This window comes from Sphaeramia orbicularis, chromosome 17, assembly GCF_902148855.1.
Source record: "Sphaeramia orbicularis chromosome 17, fSphaOr1.1, whole genome shotgun sequence".
Lineage (NCBI taxonomy): Eukaryota > Metazoa > Chordata > Actinopteri > Kurtiformes > Apogonidae > Sphaeramia > Sphaeramia orbicularis.
The window spans coordinates 52,028,819-52,047,563 of NC_043973.1; the positions used below are offsets into that span (position 1 = coordinate 52,028,819).

An 18,745-nucleotide genomic window follows, 5' to 3' on the forward strand; every position below is an offset into this window, starting at 1 on the left:
CTATGTGTGGTTTAAAGGCAACAGGAACGTCACACAGGTTAAGGTGGAGAAGAAAGAAAGAAGAAAAAAAAAGAGATGAACCAACTAATCACATTCGTGTTTTTCTTTTCAATGTGTCTAGGAACAGGACTATGGACCTGAGCCTGCGAGATGCTCTGGGAGGTGGCGGTGGCGGCGGGGTCCCGGGTGGGGCTCCAGCTGAGGCCCTGCTGAAGAGAGACTTTGTGGCCACGTTGGAGAAGGAGAGCTACGATGATAAGGTGGGAGAGACGGTCTCCAAAAGCGACTACCGACCCCTACTGGACGGGAAGGACGCCAAGAGTGGTAAGTCGGTTCACACAACAGTTAATGTAACAGTCAACGTTAAAAACATGTAGACAGAGAGAGGATGTCAGGGGTTCGGAAACAGAGGCAGGATAGTTATTTAGCATCATGGACACTTAGCATCTTCTAAGCACGTCTGTTTGTTTCTTTCAGATCACTGTTTTTAATTTTCAGGGTGTTGTTGCATCTCAGAGCCTGTTGTTTTTACTTGTGGCGATGAGGACTTTCAAAGTGATACCACATGGATACAAGAGGAGGGAGACTGACAAACCTGATACTGAAAGGCAGATGTATTCACCCTTATTAGGACACAAAATTTTTTCCTGGTCAATATTTTTACTGAGTTTTTCATATAACAAAAAAAAGAAAAAGAATAAGTACAAATATAAAACAAAAGGCTGGAGAGACATGAATGGAAAGGGTATGCCATGTGTAACAAAAATAAAATATAGTTTCTGTTCCTTCACATATACAACATGTCATTAACAGCCAAATATACATAGACACAAACCAGCATAGACAAGCACATAAACAAACAAACAGTGCTATCTTAGACAAAAACAACCATAACAACAAAAACAACACGGGATGGAGCCATATCATCCAGAAACAAAAGGACACTTTAAATTATTTATTATCTTTTAGCTTTATTATCCCTGTAGGGAAATTTGATCTCTGTATTTTACCGGTAATACACATAGCCCCTAGCATTAGCATTAGCATTAGCATACTTGATGAGCAGTGAGCTGCCATTGAAGAAGCTCAGTGGTCAACTCCAGAGAAATTTGTTGTCAGTATACATTATATTAACTCTCAATCAGCCCTTAGAATTATAAAGAGAAGTTGATAATATTATTTATTTTGTTGTTGTTGGGTTTTTTTTTGATAATATTATTTATTTTGTCGTTGGTGGTTTTTTTGTATGATTTTGCCTTGTTTTCTTTTGCTTAATAGGTTGGTAGGTTTGGTGTGTAATTTGGTTTTTTGTATTGTGTCTGTGTGGTTCTTTATGTCTAAGTATATGTTTATGTAAATGTATAATTTAATTAAAAAAAAAATAGGAACAATGCATTTACAAGCTTCAGTCCCCAGATATTGGTATTAATATGACCCGTGGATCTACATGTTAAAACAAAGCTCCAAAAGTCACAGTCTGGTTTCATCAGTTCATCAGTAACAAAAACTGTCCTTAAAGACATGAATTTAGTCATGTACCGTACGATGCTTTATTTACATCTTCCCACTCTTTTCTGTATTTGTAGAAACTATATTTCATTCGTCCTATTTGTGATCAATAGAATTCTTCAGTTCTCCTTCTTCCAACATGTTCAACATAAATAACTAGCAAGCTGACAAAACAATGCATCATGCTGTTCAGAATTAGACAAGCCTTACATTAACATTTGTCTGTGTCCCTGTTGTTAAACAAGGGAAACTGAGTGCAGAGTTAAATAGAGCAGAGACAAAAGCCCTGTGGACAGAGACGTGGATTATTATATAGAGAAGGATTTGTTCTATTTAAAAGCCTGGGGTCCGTTTTGCTAACAAGAGACTGGAGCTCATCAGTTTAGAGAATGTTTTGTATGCGCTCTGTCCTCTCTGTTTGGTGTTGGTCATGGTAGTTGAGATTGATCTTTGTCGTGGAGATCTTGGTGCATTATTACTTGGTCTTGTGTTGATCTCAGAGAAAGAGGATTCTGGGTTTTATTTCAAAACCAGTCAAGACCACAGCTGTAGATCTGTTTCTACATTTGTCATCATTATTACTACAGTTTGGTAGAAATCTGTAAGTTATTTCTTTGTGCCAAGTCATGGTTTATCTCACCATAGGCTGCCTCATTATTCTGTTCACTGGCAAAAGAAACCATTTCACCTCTTAAACCATATCATTCTGTAATATCTGAAAAAGGTGCAGTTATTTATCTGCATTTTGTCTTGGTTTAGTTTGTCTTAGGACATCAATACATTGTTGTAAGACTTGTTTTTAAAGCTAGCGTGAACACATTCAAATATAACAAACATTTCCCGTTATATTAGAGAGCAGTATAAACTGACTCATTACAAGACGTTCACGTATCAATAATGTACTTATTCTGAATATTTACATTCTCTCCACTTTCTATTTAGATAAATTAACACATTCTTACTTGTGAGCTTTTGTGTTAACATTTAGTACAATGTAGTGAGGATTTATGGATGTTAAAGTTAACATCGACTAGTCTAATTACTCAGCTCAGTTCAATTAATAATTAATGTTGTTTTCTGCACTGTAGGACTGAACATACTGACAGATTTTCAGTGGTTTAAGGCTCAGAATGAGGAGAAGGTGTGATTTATCAGTAACAATCAGGTGATAAACCTGAATGTCCTTTTGTCGTCGTCTTGTTGACAGTATCAGAACCAAGGCCAGTGGGAATCCTTTGAGGACCAGGCGGGTGATGAAGTGTTGTTTTGACCGTCCACGTCTAGACTTGTATCAGATTTATAGTCCGTGTCTCTGTTCTGTCGGCTTTATCTCGGAGGGGTTTTTCCTTCCTTCCGTCTCTTTTTTTCCTTTCTGTCCATGCAGTTTTTTGTTCCTTCTGTCTTTCTCTTTTGCTATCGTCGTAACGCTGTGTCAGCCTGGAGACACTGCTGCGTTGGCATCATTACCATCGTCGCTCATACACAATTAGCTTCCAGCCGGTGGCACAGCCTGGTGCAGCGAGTCGCATGTTAACCTGTCCAACTGTCAGGGTTTGACACACAACAATCTCGAGATGGAGGAAAAAAGAAAACCTTCACTTCAGTTGGGTTCAGTCTATGGCACAGGTGTCAAACATGGCCCGTAGGTCAAAATTGGCCCACCAAAGGGTCCAATTTAGGCCATGGTATGAATTTGTGAAATTACATTGAAGATATTAACAATCAAGGATGTTAAAATTATTTTAGTTCAGGCTCCACATTCAGCCCTATATGATCTCATGTGGATCAGACCAGTAAAATACTATTATAATAACCTATAAATGCCCAGCCAGCATGTCCATGTGGGCCCCAGAAGGGTTATAACTGGGCTTCATATAAGGGTCCCGTTTGGGTTTGTCTGCAGTTTCCATGGTGATTCCACATGTGTTTGCCCATATCAGAATCAGAATCAGAATCAGAGATCTGAATATCTCATATTATTTATTCTTCACACTATTTAGCCCACGATATTTATCTTTCGTGTCATTTCCACTACTTCTCATGTCATTTGCACTACTTAAATTCTATGTTTTACAAATATCTTAGTTTGCAATACTTTTTATTTTTTAATGTAAATAACTGTGCCTTTTACTGATATTTGTTGTTGTTTTACTGATATTTGTTGTCTGTTTATAAATTCTTGCACTGAACCTGAGAGCTCTACTTCAATTTCATTGTACTTGGTACAATAACGATAAAGAGATTCTGTTTGTGATTTTGATTCTGATTCTGATATGGGCAAACACATGTAGCCACCATGAAAACTGTGGACAAACCTACATGGGACCATTATATGCAGTCCAGTTGTAACCCTTCTGGGGCCCACATGGACATGCTGGCTGGATGATGACAACTACAAATTTTTACCCCGCCCCCTGAAGGGGCGTTAAGGGGTATTGTTTTAGTTTTGGTTTGTTTCTTTATTTGTTGACACTTTATAGCAGCAAATCTATCAGTTGAGTTCATACCAAATACCATACCAAACCCTCATTAATACAGAATTTAAATTGGCCTTTAGAACATGACACACATAGATCTCAGTGGAGTGGTTCAGCGCCTCTGCAGCTGAAGGGTCGTCGAACTGAGCGACATGTGTGTATTTTTAACCCTGTATGATGAACCATCAGCCTGTTTAGGGGCTGTTGATGCTGAACACATCCTCAGGCTTGGTGGTCTACAGACTAGTGACTGTATATGTGTCTATACTGTCGTCCTATAGGCTGTTTGGGGAAAATATGGATGATCTTATATGCAGCAGATGTTTTACCGTGGGGGTTTTCACAGTTTCATATCTGTCACTACAATATACAGTACAGTGGTGATGAAATAGGATCCAGGGGACAGAAATGTGACTCTATCTGTGCTTAATACTGCACCATTAACCCATACACAGGGTTCGTACGGGTGCTTGAAATCTTTGAAAATGCTTAGATTTCAGTGTTGTGCTTTCAAGGTCTGAAAAGTGCTTGAATTTTAGTGTAAGTGTGTGCAAGTATAACTCTGTGACGTGGCTTATTTCCTTATTTTTATTATTAACTCTGCCAGGTTAGATGTCAAGCCAAAGCTACTTACAGAGAGGCGATACATTTAGAAAAATAAAACTTTATATCAAAAGAAGAAAATTACCAGGTGTTCTCAGGTCAACTCCAGGTACATTTTTATCTTAATCTTTGTCTCTTTGGTGCAAGTTTGTCTAAAGAACCTCAAGTGGCTTCCCTTTTTATGGATGAAACTTTGTGTTCTCCTTTAATTTCTAAACTTTTTGCCATTATGAGTCATAATTGTAGATGTTTATGGTTTAATACAATGTACATCATTGATATAATAAGTGAGAAAATGTATTCTTGTAGATATGCGTTTTAGATATGTGTTGGAAAAAATTTAACATGCTTGAAAAGTGCTTGAATTTGACCTTGAAAAATATGTACAAACCCTGCATAAAGAGCCAGTGTTACTTTTGTGGCAGTTTCTAAATTATTTTTTCCCTCTATCTAACCTGTCTTAAGTGATTTATCACCGTTAATTATAATATTATCCTCTGTATTTTGCCCTTTATCAGCGAAAATCAAGTATTTTTTTATATTTAATTTACTGATCATGTAGATGCCCATAAAAGTTCAGATTAAAGTTGGTGGTTATTATATCAGAAACAGACAAAACTGAAGAAAAACTGACTGTCTCTGCAAATCTATCACCAACTGAACATAAACCCAGTGTGTCTATCCACTGTCACTGATCCACCTCCATGGGTTTTACTGGTGAATCAATGTTGTAGAAGACGACGGTGTTTCCACGTTCGAACCTGACCAGAAATATGTGCTGAATTAGAGTTTGATGTTCTGTTTTGTATCAATACTTTTTACATAAACTCTTTCAGTTCATTGCAGAGCTTGTGCTTTTATTCAAGTAACACAGTTGAATCACTATTTGTACTTTTAGAATGTCTGCCCTTGGATTTTAGAAACATTCATTGTGTGTGCATTTTTTCTCCAAAGCTTAAATTTACATTTTACTGAAACTGAACAAAGCAAGAATACTGTCACAAATATGTCCCAAAAATACATATATAATGCAGAAAACAATGGTCATGGAAAAGGTCAGAGACACAGATTATAGAGATAAAAACATTTATTGCAGATTTGTTTGGAGACATTTTGTCTTCTCCTTAATTCTTCTTCTATTTGTAACAGTATATTTTTTTAAACACTGCTACATCATTACTTCTGGCTCTTATTTTATCTTTTGACCCAGTTTATTAGCGTTCTGTCTTCACGTGGCCTTCAGGTTGTGCAGCAGCAGCAGGAGTGTGTGTTTTACCCTCTCTGTGGATGTGAAGTCTGTGTACAGTCCAGTGTGTGAACCTGGAGTTGTGTTTGCTGAGGTGTGATAACACAGCCCTGCAGCGCGTGTGTGCACTTTGACTGTACATGCGTGATAGTGTTGAAGCAGAGTGTGAGATGAGAGGGTCCTCTGCATTTTCAGATACTGTCTATGTGTGTGTGTGTGTGTGTGTGAGTCTGCAGTGGCGTTGGTGTGTATCTGAGGCATGTGCATCACCCAGTGTGTTTGCATGTGTGTTTGTGTTACAAGACGCCGCAGTCACATGTGACTGCAGTACAGTAGGACATCAATACCATCAGCCTCTCATGCACACAACCCAGTGACTTCATCACAGACACACCAAGAGATACACAACATACACACACACACACACACACACACCTTGGCTGCTGTCACAGTCAATAATTAAGATGTGTGTGTGTGTGTGTGTGTGTGTGTGTGCTGAGTTCAGCAGATACAGTGAATATGATGTAAGCAAAGCTTTTACAGCATTTCTGCAGACAGACAGACAGAGACAGACAGACAGACAGACAGACTGATGACAGAAGCAGGTCTGATGTCCTGACAAACTGAAACAGACTTCAGACAGTAGAGTTTTAGATTGTGCTTTTAGCTTTAACTGTCTTCATCTGTGTTTCTGTGTACAAGTGAATTTAACGCTTAAAAACCTGCGCTCTTTTTGTGGCAGCATCCAATGTGTACATTAAATCTTTCCCAAGTGTTTTATCATCATTTATCATAATATTTTCCTCTGCATTTTGCATTTTTCAGTGAAAATCAGGTATTTTCCTATGTATAATTCACTGATCATGTAGATGTTCATCACAAAAACAGGCATGTGTCCATCCACTGTCATTGATCCAACTCCATGGGTTTTAGTGCTGAATCAATGCTGTAGCAGATGACGGTGTTTCCACGGTAACTACGGAGCTTCTGAACGTCCAGATGGGTCATATCTGATGACCATGAAAAGACAACAAACTATATTTTGTCAAAACCCATGTAGTTTGACAAATGAGATTGGATAGAGACACTTGATTTATGTTCATGTAGATTCGATTCGATTCGATTCGATTCAACTTTATTCTCATTGCACGTCACAACTACAAGGCAACGAAATGCAGTTTGCATCTACCCAGAAGTGCTTAGCGGTGATTAAATATTATATATTTCAGGTTAAAATAGCATATGATTGTGTATTATACATATTATACAGTGTGTGCAGGAAGTGTGGTATGAATTCTATATAGTATACATCTACTTGAATGTCTATTATATACAGTAGTGCAAATGGGATTATTACAATATATATAGAATATATGTGTACAGAATGTATATACAGAATGTATATTATCCACAGAGATGAGAGGTGGTGGGTTGTTGGGTGGTTGGTGGGTATGTGCGTGTATATGTGTAGGGGGGGTTGGGGAGGATTTAATGATAAAATTTGGAGAAAAGGTGACTTTTTCTTCAGTTTTCTATGTTTTAATATAACAACCTCTGAAATTACTCTGAGCTTTTATGAACATGTACATGGTCAGTGAATTAAATATAGGAACATATAAGTTTTTGCTGAAAAATGCAAAATGCAGAGGATAATATAATAAATGATGTTTAATAGGTTAGGACAGGTTAATGTGTTTCATGAGCTCAAAAACATGCCTAAACCACTGAAACTTGTAGTCGTCACAGTTCATCTACTCATGATCCATCATGAAACATCTTCATCGTAGCGTGTTTCCCTTCACACACTAAAAGTTTTAAGAGCTGGACTCTTATTGTTGGCTTTGTTCTTATCAGGAGACGTTTAGCGCTTTCTCTCCTGTCCTGACTTTCAACCCCTTCTCTCTGATTCCTTCCTCCTCCTCCTCCATCTCCTCCTCCTCCTCTTCCTGCCTTGGGCTCTAAGTGCTGCTCTTCTTCCAGAGGTAGTGACAGCTGGGATTCAACACTAACCTCCTCCGTCCTTGGTATGGAGAAGGAAAGGCTGCAGGATAATGGAGGCAGGGCATGATAACACCAGGAGACTCTGACAAACAAACAAACATGTGGTTTTTCATCGTCTTCGTGAGTGATATTTACAGAGAAAGTGTTAGAACAGAATTCGAAGTTTCCAATAATTGTTGATATGGTTTATTTTCTAGCGACTTCAGAGTCATAAGTCAGTGTCATCTAGTACATATTGTACAAACTGCTGTTGAAATTATGTTCTAATAAAGTGTTTTTAATATGAATATACGTGAGGGAGAGTCAAAAAGTTCTCAGACAAATGTTATAAATTCAAAATGTGCAGTGTACAGCTCCAGCAATTCTACAAAGAAGGAATCGACCGATGAAAACATCGATTGCAAAAGTGTTAAGACGTAGACAGACTTTAATTGTCATTACAGTTGTATCAAAAATTACATTTCAGTGTAATCGGCTCAGAAGGCAGCAGCAATAAATAAAACACATACTACAGACACTTTATATACAAGATAAAATAAATATGCATATAAAAACTATGTGTCAAGTAGAAAAGACTATGATTATCAGTAATTAAAAAAAAACATGATCAGTAATAAAAAGTATGGCACATATTTACTAGAGCTGCACAATATATCATTTGAGCATCATCATCGCGAAGTTCATGTGCACAATAGTTACATCGCGGGTCCTGCGATGTAGGAGGCAAATGAACTCAGTGTGTTCCCATCTAAGTTCAAAGGTACGTGACACACACTGCACACAGTGATCCACCAATCACAATCCATCTTAATCAGCAGACCACGCCCCCTGCACATGGAGTGAGTCACTGGTAACAACATTGAAAAATGAGCAACGAACAAGAGAAAATCACAGTAAACAAAGACTTGGTGCCAAAAAGAAAAGCAGCGTCAGTTATCTAGAATTATTTCAGCTACAAGAAGGATGAAACTGAAACACGTGTTCTGTGTTGACAGTGCCTTGCAATTGTTGCCACAACAAAAGGTAATGCAACTAATTTGTTTGACCATTTACATCGGCAGCACACAGCTATTTCATATCATGATATATATTGCAGGGTTAAGAAAAATCAGTGTCAGTTTTTTCCAGGCCTATATGGTACCATATATATATATATATATATATATATATATATATATATATATATATATATATTTTTTTTTTTTTTTTTTTTTTTTTTTTTGTAGTATTGATAAGTTCTTTCCTGATATTTTTCATTGCACAGAGCAAATGTAACACACAACAGTATTCCCGGGGATTAATAAACTATTCTGATTCTGATAACATCAAACTGAAAGATGACTAATCCATCTCCTTGCCTGATATGACACATTTTCATGTTTCATGTCAGATTTAGACAAAACACCAGCCTGTCTTGCTGCGTTTTTACCACAACCACTCATTACCCATGCGGTTGCACTTTAATTATATTTAAAGGTTAACACACGAAACACGACTAATGGAGCTCGGGATCAAGAAATAAATTACAACAGATTTTACATGTTAAGTCCGAGTCCAACTGAAGTAAATAAAGCCGTCTGATGTTGACCTTGCTGCCCAACTCTAGCTCATGAAAATAGAAGCAGGTTTGCCCAGCAGCTCGTGGAAGACATCCTGCTGTTTGTTAAAGTGCAGCTGGGGTTCAATCTTAGTGGTTGGTATCGCCTCCACCCCCGTATGGTGCACTCCATCATCACGACATGCACTCCAGAGAGCCTCGGAGCACTCTGGAGGCGCCGCTCCGTGACCTCTGCGGAGAAACACGAGTCTGTCAGCACATGTGAGTCTAACCCCGCCCACCGCGTGACGCTCAGACGTCCTTCAGAGTCGGACGGAGGCTGAGGGGAGGCAAGCAGGAGCAGGATGTCCAGGTGTAAATGTGAGAAGACACTTATGTAGGACCAAATGAAGCTCTGAGGGCTCTGTTTGTAGCACTTGGAAAAAGCCCACATCCAAAAATCAGTATCGGTTTTGGCAGTGATTCCTGGGAAAATCATCTCTTACTGTGGCGGTGTATAATTCGGGGGGGGGGGGGGGGGGTAATTTTGTTTTGTTTATTTGTGAAGCATCTTTGAGTGCCCAAAAAAGTGGTATATAAGTGTGATGTATTATTATTATTATTATTTGAATTTAGTCTTTTACACTTTTTAGATGAAAACACTTGTAGCCTGGAAGGGATTTTGGAGTATGATTCCTCCAAAAGTACACAGTTAAAGTAGTTCATATTGTTTGTGCTAATAGTATGTGAAGCACTTATACCAAATATACAAGATTCATGAGGTACTTATTGGAAAAATTAGATTTTATTCATCATTGAATTTAGTCTTTTACACTATTTCAGACAAACACACTTGTAGCCTGGAAGGGTTTTTGGAGTATGATTACTCATACCATTAGGTAAATTTTATGCACAAGTTATATTTGTGCAATTTAAGGGTCAATGGAAAAGCAACTATTGTCATGTAATTAAAATTTTTTGCACTAAAACAAAGAGAAAAATTAGAAGTTGTCATTATTTATAGGCTATGATGATTGGTCTGAATGTGGAGCCTGAACTAAAATGATTTTACCATCCTTGATTGTTAATGTCTTCAGATGTCTGTGTAGGTTCTCATTTGCCCAGGTCATCGTTCTTCTTGGTAGTTCCTCTCGGTTCAGCTGGAGCTAAACCAGTCCAGACGAACCGAACAGAAATACCAAGAATAATGTCTTCATTGTAATTTCTGCATTTCACAAATTCATCCTGTGGGCTGGATCTGGAGCCTTTGGCGGGGCAGTTTTGGTCCACGGGCCATATGTTTGACATCCCTGTATTAGATCTAGGCGAGTTAGAACCAAACTGTAAGAATTCGTGTAGTTTCCTCTGAAGGTCTGAGCATGTTTGTGATACTTTCATGTTTAACTAGACGTTCTGTGTTTCTGGTGGTGTAGCAGTTAGCATATCTGTCTCACAGCCACAAGCTTTCAGGTCTGACTCTCATTGAGGTCTGTGTTAACTTTACCTGTTCTCTCTGTACATGCTGTGTAGATTTTGTCCACCATTAAAAACAGGTACCTATAGGTTAATTATCCAGGAGTTGGTCCTGAGCACCTTCAGTGGCAGCTCACTACGTTTAATGTGTGCTATATGCTAATGCTAATGCTTCCAAATTTCCCTGCGGGGATAATAAAGCGAGTTAACCTTTAACCTTTACAATATTGACTATATGTTGATGAAGTAAACACTAGTGCACATTTTCCTGTACATACAGCAGCAGTGTTTCTATTAAAGGTGGTCTAATTTGGAGTTTTGTAATAGATAACATAAGATAAGATAAGATAAGATAAGATAAGATAAGATAAGATAAGACTTTATCGATCCCACTGTGGGGTAATTGCAGTGTTTACAGCTGCAAAATACATGAAACAAAATACAGAAGACGGACATAAAATCCAAAAGTGAAACAGGAAATATAAAAATAGACAGTAATACATCTATGTTATTTCATCAGCAGCAAAACAACCCGTTACACAAACTCTGCAAGTTAATGTGAACTGAAACCAAACAGTTTAGTACAGACAGCTGCTAAACTATCACTATGAACAAACTGAAATAAACTCAGTAGCCTAGCGACCTGTGCTAATGACATTAATGCTACAAACCCATATGTCAGTGCAACGCTCTGTAAAAGACTGTAATTACACTGATTAATGAATAGTAGCAGTTTTGACAGCACTGATATTTATTATTTAACAGCATAATCTGTACAAGCCTATGAAAAGTAGATGATACAGTGAATTAAGATTGATCATGATTGAAGTATATGTATAATAATCATATTCTAATAATAGCTCTGTCTTCGCTTAACAAAACTTGTCATCTTTAATTTCAGCTTGTGTTGCTCTAGAATGTCAGTCTCATCAGCATTAATGGTACATTTTGGAGTTTTATTATAAATGATGCAATGCCACACCTTTACAATCACCTGTTTCTAATTACATTCATTATATGAGCTCATTTTATGACCATAACTTCCACTATTGGAACATTTTCTCATATGTTTTACCTGAATCAGAACAAATCACAAACAGTTGTGGCCAAAATTTTTGACTGCGACACAAGTTTTTTCCGTAAGATTTGCTACTTAAGTTTTTTAGATTTTTTTCCCACGTTTTTTAGTTACATTGAGAACGGCTGTAAGTGTTTAAAAGGCTTTTCTTGGCTTTTATTAAAAAAAAAAAAAATCACGTTTATGTAGAGTCAATTTGTTTCACTGCCAGAAGGTTTAGCTGCACTTACATACAAATGAACTGAATAAAACATATGAATTTTTTTTGTTTTCATAATGTTCACAGTCAAATACTGCTTTATATTACACCATAAATACTGTAATGTAAAAGTCAAAGTATGTTTGAATACAGATTAACTTTATTGATCCCCAGGGGAAATTCACTTTTTGTCATCAGATCAAGAAAGAAAAGCAAACAAAAAGCAGAATTAATAAACAAGGAATCATTAGAATATCCCTAATACCCCTGCTTATAATATAAATATAAATATATCTGTCATATAATAATATCACTACTTTTTTTGTTTGCATTTTTCATACAGATATAGTGATTGTTATCATTTTGTTGTTTTCGTTGCATCAATACTTTTTTGCCAATGTTGCTCCAGTTTATCGTTATGTGTTAAAGTGGTTCTTTCTGCTGTTTTATCTGTCATCATTTCATTTCTGAAGCAGAACTAGTGAGGTATTTTATAATTTTCCATTAAAGTACTTAAGTGAAACTACTCTGTTTTTAACAAGCAAAGAAAATGATAAAACCACAGATGTCTTCAGTGCATGGATATCACACTCATTTTCTTTCAGGTTCCATATTCAGCCCAATTTGATTTAAACTGGGTCAGATCAGTAAAATGTTTTACTGCAAAATATAACACTCAATTATGAAAATATTTACATTTACAAATTATCCAAACAAAAACATGGGTATATCCTGAAAAAACTGAAATTTCTTTTGAAAAATAAGTGCAATTTTAACAATGTTATTCCTCAACTTATGATTTATTTATTAGAGATCAGATCTACAAATGCACAAAACATTTAGTAACTGGTAGAATATTGTTAAAATCGCACTTAATTTTCTTTAGGCATTTCAAATTGTTCATATTTGTTCAAGTTATTCACATTTTATTGTTAAAAGATAGTTTGTTAATGTCAATATTTGTATAATTTTATGGGGTTTTTTTGCACTAAAACAAAGAGAAAAATTTGGAGATGGTATTATTCATAGGCATATTAAACCAAGAAGAAAATTTGTAATCATTATTTATAGGTTATTATGCTTTAATTTTACTATCCAAACAAAAAAGATGAGAATAACCTGAAAAAAATGAAATTTCTTATGAAAAATAAGTGCAATTTTAACAATATTATGCCTCAACTTACCATTTCTTTATTAGAGATCAGATCTACTGTACAAAGGCACAAAACATTTAGTAACAGGCAGAATACTGTTCAAATTACACTTAATTTTCTTGAGACCATTCAAGTTGTTGCTCAGGTTATTGGCATTTTATTGTTAAAGGATAGTTTGTTAATGTAAATATTTTCATAATTAAATGTTTTTTGGCACTAAAAGAGAATCATTTGGAGTTGGTATTATTTATAGGCATAATGTAATACTTTTTTGACATTAAACCAAGAAGGAAATTTGTAATCATTATTTAAAGGTTATTATGCTATTATTTTACTCAAGATCATATTGGACTAAATGTGGAACCTGAACTAAAACCAGTTCGACACCTTTTACTGTTAATATCTTCAGTGTAATTTTTGCACTTTGCAGATTCATCCCACTGGCCGGATTGGAACCTTTAGTGGGCTGCTCTTGGCCCGCAGGTCTTATGTTTGACACCCCTGCTCTGGTGTTATAAAACAAAAACACATAAAATGCATTAAATGAAAAGGATACAACAGTTTTATCAGTCTTCTACCTGTGAACAGTCGTCCTCCATGTGTATAAAGCTCATATCTCAGGGCCTTATGTAACAGTGCAGTGACCATGAATGTGCCAGCGCAGTGGAAAGCCTACAAACTGTATGCATTCCTTCAAACTACGCAATAAAAGCGTCCTCGCTGGGTTTCCCCTCTTGTATAATTTGACTTCTTTCTTCTGGCAGAAAGTTTAAAAGAGCTTCCAGCCCAGTGATGCAGAAATGCCATTAAAATAAGGTTTAAAAAAAAAGGAGGTGTTTGACCTTAAGGCTTGATACTGGCTGCTGTCCTCAGAGGACTGTCTGGGTTCGGCTTGTGCCTTGTGTGTATACTGTACCCAGTGTGTGTTCTGCTGTGTGTTAGTGTATTCATGTCTGAGAAAAAGGGAAGGGGGCAAAAAGTACAAGGAGGGAACAGAACAAACTTTTCTCACGCAAAGCACCTCATGCATCCACAGTCATTTACAGTTAGAATACCTGCAGCTCTGCCTGAAAACAGAAGACATTTACCATAACATGTCCAATAAGATAACAGAAATAAGGGACAAAAATCATACATAAGAAAACAAACAAAGGGATAAAAGAAGAAAAGAAACACATGGTGGTTCTGTTGAATGACTCTGCACAAATGCGCTTCCACTAAATCCAGTGAGTCCAACTCACCGTTAATGCACACTCCTCAATTATTCATGACATCCACCATTACACTGATATTGGCACTGCACCAAAATATGAGACCTCATTTCCCCTGAATACACTCACAGAAAATAGACCTTCAGCTTGTGTATGAGCCATGATAATGACTTATTTTATTTATGCAAACATCGATGTCGTAGAAGATATTAGCAGTTAATATATAATTCTTTTAGTTACAGATTAATTACAGAAATTTGCACATATTTGCTGTTTATTAAATAAAAAGTATTTGGAAATATCTGACAAATAGGAATATGACTGCTGCTGGAAAAGGAAGAAACAAGGGCTGGTCGATGCGATTTATATCAGTGGATATAAATTACAATAACAGTGAAAATAAATGTGAAAATATTACTGTTCCTGTGTAAAAATTTAAGAAACCAGACAGTTATTTGTAGTTTTAAATTATTTATTAAAAAATAGGAAAATAAGAAATAAAAACGATGTAAAAGCCTTAAATTAAATTTAAAAACAGGTATATGTAAGTTCAAGAGACAATTATGTCACAAATGACCTAAAAGATGGAAAATGTCCCTGTATGTCAGTGTCATGTTCTATCAAGACTCAATCCCCAGTTGAATGTGTGAGGTTGTCAGGTTCTGTCTCTGTGTTCCAGTCCTGTGGTCTGGATGCAGATCAATCTAACTATAGAAGTGGGCGGGACTTTCACTGGAGGAGAACTCAACTAATTCAATCAAAGTCCATATATGACTTCTATCTGTGATCAATAGCAACTATATTGATATCTGTAACCATTTACCTGTTATTAACCACCAAATATAGATTATTATAAGTAATATTTCAAAAATGTGTCAAAAATTAAAATTGCTCAAAACTGTGAAAAAACCTTGCAGACATTATCCCAAAGAAGCTACATAAAAATTTTGAACTTAATCCAACCAGTAGTTTCAGAGAAGAAGATTGTTGAAATCTATACATCGGTCATGGACCCAAATTGAAGTCCGTAAATGACTTCCTATCAGTGATCAATAGTAGCTATAGATATCTGTAACTATTTTCATGTTATAAACCATCAAAATATGGACCGTTATGAGTAAAGGTGCATTTTTTAATATTTCCAAAATTTGTTGAAAAATGGCAAAAATCTAACATTCACAAAACTTTGAACAAACTTTGTAGACATTGTCCAGGGGAAGCTACATATAAAATATGACAGGAACACAATCTGTAGTTTTGTCAGAGAAGATTTGTGAAGAAGACGCAGCACTTTCACAATAGCTCATGGTCTATCGGCTGGTGAGCTAAAAATGACATAAAACACAGTAGGACGTAAACAATGTAGAAGACAAGATGAGCAAAAAAAAAACAACCCAAAACATAAATGCTGCAACAAGACAAAAACTACATGAAAGATGTTGCAAGAAGAACTGTCATAAAAGACAAAAACAGTGTAAATGACGGTTATTTCTAGTTTTAAATTCTCTATTTAAGGTCAGAATATGATGAAAAAAACATTTAGTAAGGGCTTAAGGTAGGAAGGGAAACAAAATACCCTAAAAGGCATAAGAAAAATACATATCACAGTAATGATAATCACTAGTCGTTTTTCCATTGACCCTCAAATTGCGAGATTGCAACTTGCGCATAACAATTTACCTTATGGAAAAACGAGAATTTCGCCAAATGTCTTGTTTTTCAATTAAAACTTTTTGCGCTGGCAAGATGTTTGCGATGGCATGAAGTTTTTCGGGCCAAGCGCAATTGGTATATCACACAAAACTGCAATAGAAAGACCTTTTTCAGCAACTAGAGTCACGTGAATTAAAAAAAAAAAAACACGGATGTTAACGGACGTGACAACAAGCGAAGAAGAAGAGTTTTAAAAGAAAAATGGCGTGGTATGTATGGACACACCAGGAAACCCAAACATTTTTTAATTTAGTTCGGGATAGAGGGGTAATATATAATAATAATGAATATATCTGTAAATCTACACCATATTTACATTCGTCGCCATGTTTATGGAATGACTTCTCGTGTCATCTCGCGATAATAAACAAATCATCGCATTTATGATTTAATGAAAAAAATGACATTATGCACTTCTGGTTTTTTTGACATTTAGTAAATATCGGTAAAGTTTTGCGCAGATGTCCAATGGAAAAGCAACTACTGTTTTATGAAATTAGCTCTACTTTAACCAACCGGCTAAAACATTGTCAGCTCAGTTGTAATCAGATCTATCTGCTGTTACAGAATTAAAACGTCACATACACATGATTATTTTCCACAGACTCTGACCTTTTAAGCACATTTTGGTGATAAAACTGTACAGATGCTGGACTTTCACTCGCGGTAGACAACGGTTTTACTGTGGTGTTCTACTTCTTCTTAAGCACAGGATATTAATGCTCCCTCCTCCACTTACAGGGCTAAGTACACACAAAAACCACCACTTACACAATCAGTTCACATCCAGTTGAAAAGCTCTTCACATTCACTCCTGTCACACGGTTCGGTTTTCTGTTGATGGAACTCTTTTAACATATATACTGATTTTTACTTAACAAATCAGGCCATTTATCTCATGAAACACAGGTTAAGTAGTGCTCAGCTGTGATTAAATGCTGCACTGGCCTCTAATTCAGCAAATGCACCTCCAGTCAATATTTATATATTTTAGCTGATAACGTAGTTGTGTTGATATGTTAATAATTTATCAGACATATCCCAGCTCTATTTCTGTGCTTCTTAATGGGAGTTAATGGAGCTGGCAGTGCAAATCTTCCCATTACTTAGTCAATGAATAACATTTTCCTTTTGATTTATTTCATTTTCGAGTACTTATGAGGTTATAGAGGTTCCATTATCATTAAATAACGTTATTTATCAGTGTTTGTGTGTGTGTGTGTGTGTGTGTGTGTGTGTGTGTGTGTGTGTGTGTGTGTGTGTGTGTGGGTGTGTGTGGTGTGTGTGTGTGTGAGTTTGTCTGGCACATATGCATTGATCCCTGAAGTCACGTCAGCTGAGAGCAAGCGTTGCCTAGGGAACCGCAGATGCTGTCATCCTCTTTTTGCGTTACCATGGAGATAGACCCGTCAGCGACATGTTGTGTCTGCTCGCCTCACTGTCAAAAGATGCACACGGGCTTGAGAGAGGCTGGTTTTTCAGAAGCAGGACCTGTTTGATGAGACACATGCAAGTTCTGTTCAGGATCAGGTTTAGAGCTACGGCTTGTAATCGATTATTTTCATTTTGATATGATTTAATTAACGATTATTTGCATGAAATTAAAAAAAAAAAAATTGTAAAAATGTGAAAAGACATGTCTGAAAATGATGTGTCCTTTATTCCAAAACCAACTGAAGCAACAACCACAGAAAGTATAAAAGTAGAAGGATATGTTCAAAAATATCTGTATAGAAATGACAACAACCATATAAAAGTATTTATGAAAATATCTATATTTATAAAGTACAACAAACAAGCCCAATGACATCTACAAACAATGTGTGCACTGCAGTCTTCAACGCATTTGTATCCAACTTAGAACTTAACATGGCAGTAGCATAAAACTTCAAAAAAAAAAAAAAACAAAGCCAAATATTTTTAATGTTTGTGTAAAAGCTAAAAAGTTTAAAAGAGTAAATGATGGTTCCAATGAAGAAAAGTGAGAATATAGGCATTTTCTGCCTTTTTGTCCTCATTTCTTCTGTTGTTTGTGTTGATCCTAGCGTCATGTGCGTCACAATAAGCGTGAAACACAAGACCAGAACCGATGTTTAGCAGCAGAGAAATTAAGGAAACAAAGCTTCAATTCAGGAAAATTGTAATCAGTTTTTTCCTAATTCATTCAAGTCAATTAATTGATTAATCATTTCAGCTCTACATGTGTTTATATCTGTAAAATCTGTTATTATGCATCTATCTGAGCTCCAGGGTTTAACAGATCATGTGATAGTATGTGATCTGATTACTGATCTTGTCTATGTGATCACTTGTCTCCCTTAGGTGCTGGGATGATGTCATCCATGATGTCATCAGGTGGACGCCAAGAGCCTCCGGGACAGCCAGCCTTCGGTTCGGACTACCTGTCTGGTGAGGAGTTGAGGGAGTACAAGTGATTTACCTCAGACTGAACAAAACACTCTTGAAGACGGTGAAATTACACGTGACATTAGTGCACATTTCATCCTACACACCACCTTCATGTCACCATTTACAGGTTTATCT

At 36.4% G+C, this 18,745-nt stretch overlaps 1 protein-coding gene across 1 annotated transcript in view; it reads left to right on the forward strand.

Moving 5' to 3' along the window:
- The window catches only part of LOC115437433 (formin-like protein 8), a 67,851-nt gene that overhangs the window by 32,168 nt on the left and 16,938 nt on the right, over positions 1–18,745 (forward strand). The window contains exons 2-3 of the mRNA XM_030160651.1: positions 122–324; positions 18,524–18,610. Coding sequence (XP_030016511.1) covers positions 132–324; positions 18,524–18,610 — 280 coding nt within the window. The 5' untranslated portion in view covers positions 122–131. The remainder of the gene's footprint in view (positions 1–121; positions 325–18,523; positions 18,611–18,745) is intronic.